Source organism: Fonticula alba, assembly GCF_000388065.1.
Source record: "Fonticula alba strain ATCC 38817 unplaced genomic scaffold supercont2.5, whole genome shotgun sequence".
NCBI classification, from domain to species: domain Eukaryota; order Rotosphaerida; family Fonticulaceae; genus Fonticula; species Fonticula alba.
Window position 1 is genome coordinate 194,512 of NW_009242975.1, and position 5,075 is coordinate 199,586.

General features: G+C 76.0%; 1 protein-coding gene across 1 annotated transcript; it reads left to right on the forward strand.

Moving 5' to 3' along the window:
* Positions 1-13: 13 nt before the first annotated feature.
* On the forward strand, positions 14-5,013 carry H696_03238 (hypothetical protein; the record flags this gene model as incomplete). The annotated part of the gene is made up of 2 exons (XM_009497124.1): positions 14-254; positions 800-5,013. The coding sequence occupies 2 exons, from the start codon at positions 14-16 to the stop codon at positions 5,011-5,013; spliced, it is 4,455 nt and encodes a 1,484-aa protein (XP_009495399.1).
* Between the last annotated feature and the right edge of the window lie 62 nt (positions 5,014-5,075).

Sequence of the window (5,075 nt, forward strand, 5' to 3'; positions counted from 1 at the left end):
TGCCGCGGCGGTCATGCTCCTGCAGTGCGTCACCCGGTCGGCCCCCTGGCCCGGCGGCCTCAGCATCCATGACATCATGGCCGCCGTGCTGGCCGACCACCGGCCGGACGCCGGCGCCCTGCCCGGGGCCGGGCCCTTCGCCAATGCCGGGGACCTGGTCCGGGCGGCCTGGCAGGCGGACCCGGCCCGGCGGCCCAGCGCCACGGCCTTCCGCCAGCAGTGTGCCATGTACTTCGTGGCGGCCGGCGGTCTGGGTGCCTCCTCGGCTTGACACCTGGCCGGGGAGCCCCCAAACCCCTGGATGTGAAATACACTTGCCTCCTCCAATGCGTGGTCCCCTGCCGGGAAGTCCGCCCGTCCGCCAGCCCCCCTGGAGCTGCTGCGCGCGAGGAGGGGCGGGGCGGGGGGGAGATGTCCTTGTCATGCGGCTGGCCGGTCTGCCCCGTGTGCATTGCACGGGAAGTCCCCCTCCCCGCTTTTCGCTCTTCCCTTCTCTTCTCGTCATCCTTTCCCCGCATTTTTCCCGCGCCCTTCTCCTGTCTCTCTCTCTCTCTCTCTCTCTCTCTCTCTCTCTTCCGCTCCCTCCACTGGGCTGGGAAGGACACGTGCAAAGGCTCTTCGCCCCCCCCCCCCCCCCCCCCCCCCCCCCCCCCCCCCCCCCCCCCCCCCCCCCCCCCCCCCCCCCCCCCCCCCCCCCCCCCCCCCCCCCCCCCCCCCCCCCCCCCCCCCCCCCCCCCCCCCCCCCCCCCCCCCCAGGGGGCCCCCCCCCCCCCCCCCCCCCCCGGTCGACCATGGCCAGACGCCTGCGCCAGCTGCGACATCGACCACTGCAAGGCATGCGTCGGGCAGACCTGCCTCGTGTGCGTGGACGGCTTCTTGTTGCAGGCTGGCGCCTGCGTGCTGGACTGCCTCGGGAGGGACACCTTCGCCGGGGGCCGCTGCCTGCCGAGGCCAGGCGAACGGCCGGTGCACATCGGCACCGCCGTGCACCCGACCGCCCTCCCCTCGCGGGTCATGGCCCGCACTCGCATGCGGCCCGGGCCCACGGGCCCGGTCATCTCGGCCGAGTCGCTGGCCAACACCGACCGGGTGATGCTGCTGCCGGAGGATGATTCGGGCTTCGTGCTCCTGGCAGCCATCCAGCCGGATGGCCAGATTGCGGTGGACTCCACCCCGATCACGGAACTGGCCGGGCATGGGTTCCGGTCCTTCGTGGAGTTGGGCCCCTTCGACACGAGCGACGGGACCACCCTCATCGGGGTCGGCTGCACCGACGACGGCGGCGTGGTGTCGGTGCGGTATGCCTGCCGCCTGCCGGACCCGGGGGCCTCCGCCAGTGCCGGCGAGTCGGACACCTGCCAGCTGGGCTTCCAGGCTTACGAGTGGCTCATCCTCCCGGGCGGGGGGGACCAGTGCGAGACCCTGGCAGCCCTGGCCGACGGCCGGTCGGTGTCGGCCGAGTTCTACGGCCGGTCCCGGCAGCGGTGGGCCTACTGGCTGGTTGTGGAGTCGGACGAGCCGCGCCTCCTGCAGGACTGGGAGTACGTGGGCGCCGAGTACCACCCGGCGGTGTTCCCCCTGCCGCCGGGGCTGGCCGCCGGGCCGGACAGCACATGGGTGCTGGCCGCCGGGCCCGAGGGCACCGCCCTCAATCCCCTGCGCATGGTGGCCAGCCGCGATCCTCGGGCCACCGGGGCCAGCCTCACCTTCGGCCGCCGGGCCCTGGACCAGCATGGGGCCCACCTCCGGGCGGTCTTCCTGCCGACCCCCTCGCGTGGCGGCCACACCGGCGAGGTGGTCCTGGCCGGCATCCGCCCGGGCTTCGACGAGGAGCTGGTCTTCGAGGCGCAGCACGTGCCGCTGGGCATGCTGGCGCACGGCCGCACCCGCGACATCCCCACCTACACGGTGGAGCTGGGCCATCTGCCGGAGCCGGAAACCTACGGCCCGGACGTGGAGTACACCCTGCTGGCGGTGGAGCTGGCCCAGCTGCCCGGGTACCCCAGCGCCCTGGTGCTGCTGACGCACGCCCATATCGCGGTGGCGCCGCTGCACTGCCCGGAGGAGGAGGCCCCGGTGCCGGCGTGCTACCTCCTCCGGGCCAGCGTCATGCCGCTCAGTGTCCGCAGCCAGACGTTCTTCCATCCGGGCATGGTGGTGGCTTTGGCCATTCCGCCCGCCGTCCCGGGGGCCGTGCCGCTGGCCTCCGGGCCGCCGGTGGTGGCGGACTTCCTGCTGACCGGCCTCGCCCTGGATGACCCCCTGCAGGTGACCCTGGCGGCGGTGTTCTGCCCGGACGGGACCTTTCCCCCGGACTGCCTGCCGTGCGATGAGGTGTGCGCCACATGCCGGGGCCCCGGGCTGATGGATTGCTCCCGGTGCCGGCTGTCGCTGCCCGGCGTGTCGGATGCCTGTGTCAGCGCCTGCCCGGAGGGCACCCTGGCCGACCTCGACGCCGGGACGTGCGAGTGCGCCGACCCCGGGTGCGCCGAGTGCCACCCCACCGGCCCCGGGGGCGCGTACCGGTGCACGACCTGCGCGCCGGGCTTCGCCCAGGACCTGGCGGCCCCGGGCGGCGGGCTGGTCTGCTCGGCCTGCCACGCGGCCTGCAGCCAGTGCCTTGCCCCGGACTCGGCGGCGGCCTGCACCCAGTGCTCGCCGGCCGGGGGGTTCCTCCAGCCCGGGACCAACACCTGCCGGAGCACCTGCCCGGCCGGCTTCCGGGCCGATGTGGAATCCGGCCGGTGCGTGGCCTGCATGGCCGGCTGCCAGGCGTGCCAGGCCGCGGACCAGTGCACCGCCTGCGCCGATGGCTACTTCTTGGACGACGCCCAGAACCGGTGCCTGGCCTGCCATGCGTCCTGCGCCAAGTGCCACCGCGCCGGGGCCTGCGCCGTCTGCCAGCCGGGGCTGGTGTTTCTCAGCCCCAACCCGCTGGCGGACGCCCTGTGCGGGAGCGCCTGCGCCCCGGGCGAGTACCGGGCCCAGTGGCGCTGCATGGACTGCGGGCCGTCGTGCGCCCTGTGCGCCGGCGGCCCGGACTCCTGCCAGGTGTGCGCGGCCGAGTACCGGTGGCTGGGCGCCCCGCCGGCGGCCGGCGCCACGGCCCCCTGCACCGACTGCCCGGCCGGGTGCACCTCCTGCGACGCGGCCGGCCGGTGCCTCACCTGCAGCCAGGGGCTCTTCCTGGCGCCGGATGGGACCTGCGCGGCCGGCTGCCCGGCCGGGCACTTCGCCGACGACCTGGATGGGTCCTGCCAGGCGTGCGCCATCCAGTGTGCCCGGTGCACCGGCGACCGGGCCGACCAGTGCACCGACTGCGCGGCCGGGCTGACCCTCAGCCCGGTTGACGGCGGCCCGGCCGGCACCTGCGACTCCGCCTGCCCGGAGGGCCAGTACTTCGACTGGCCCAGCAGCGGGTGCATGCCCTGCGACCCGGCGTGCGCCGCGTGCAGCGGCCCGTCCGACCACGAGTGCTGGAGCTGCCCGGCCGGGCAGACGGACGTCCTGCAGGGGGGCGAGTGTGTGCTGGCATGCGCCGCCGGGCATGTGGCCGTCGCCCGGCGGTGCCTGCCCTGCCATGGGTCCTGCGCCGCGTGCACCGGCACCCGGAGCACCGAGTGCACCAGCTGCCCGGGCGGGCTGCTGGCCCTGCCGGCCGGGTCCCCCGCCGGCCGGTGTGTGGCCGGCTGCCCGGTCGGCTACCACACCGCGCCCGACGGGTGCTCCAAGTGCGGCGACCATTGCAGCAGCTGCCCCGGCCAGCCGGCCGTCTGTGCCCTGTGCGAGCGCGGGTGGCTGCTGGACGCGCCGGAGTGCGTGGCCGGCTGCCCGGCCGGGGCCTCCGGCCTGGGGGGCATGTGCGTGGCCTGCGACGGCACCTGCCTCGGCTGCTTCGGGCCCGGGCCCAGCCAGTGCAGCTCCTGCCCCCAGGAGAGGGCCTTCATGCTGGACGGCGCCTGCATGGGGGCCTGCCCGAGCGGGACCTTCCCCCTGGCCGGGCAGTGCCTGCCCTGCCATGGCACATGCGGCGAGTGCTTCGGCCCCGGGCACCAGGAGTGCATCGCCTGCCCGGGGGGGCAGCTTCTGACGGCCCACGGCGCCTGCATGGATGCCTGCCCCTCCGGGCAGTATGTGGCCCAGGCGCCGGGCAGCCCCCCGGGCCCGACGCCCGTGTGCCAGCTGTGCCATGGGTCGTGCTCCGAGTGTGCCGGGCCCACCGACGCCCAATGCACCGGCTGCCCGGCGGAGCGCTTCCTCCATGCCGGGGCCTGCCTGGGGGCCTGCCCGGCCGGGACCTTCGGCTGCCTGGAGACCGCCAGCTGCCCCGGCTGCCCGGCCGGGTGCGCGGCATGCCAGCCGGCACCGGCCGGCGGCCCCCCCGGGGCCGGCTGCACGGCCCAGTGCACGGCCTGCCTGCCGGGCTTCGTCCACTCGCCCGGGCGCGGCACATGCGTCGAGGCATGCCCGGCCGGGGAGTTCCTCCCGGCCGGCGCCGACACCTGCCAGCCATGCCACCACTCTTGCGGCGCCTGCACCGGCGACGGGTCCGCCTGTACGGCCTGCGCGGCGGCCGACGCCTGGCTGGACTTCGCCCAGGGCACTTGCGTGGACGCCTGCCCGGGCCCCGGCATGGGGGCCGTGGACTTTGGTCCGGGCGCCAGCCCCCGGCGCGTGTGCCTCCCCTGCCCGGCACACTGCGAGGCCTGCCCGGTGCCGGAGCCGGCCGCCGCCGGCATGGCCCCCTGCTGGGAGACCGACGGCCGGGCACTGGCCTGCCCGACGGTCGGCAGCTGTGGCCGCTGCGCGCCCGTCATGCTGCTCTTGCCGGCCTCGGCCCCCGGCCGGCCGGCCGACCAGTGTGTGCCCTCCTGCCCGGACGGCTTCTTCCCCGACAGCGTCGGGTCCCGGTGTGTGCCCTGCCACGCGACGTGCTCCCGGTGCTCCGGGCCCTCGGCCGACGAGTGCGAGGGCCACGCCCCTCCCCGGTCGAAGCTGCCCCTCGGTACGTGAGCCCTGCTCCCGGCGGTGGCAGGCCACCGCGCGTGTCTGTTGCCCCAGTCGCTGACTCCCCC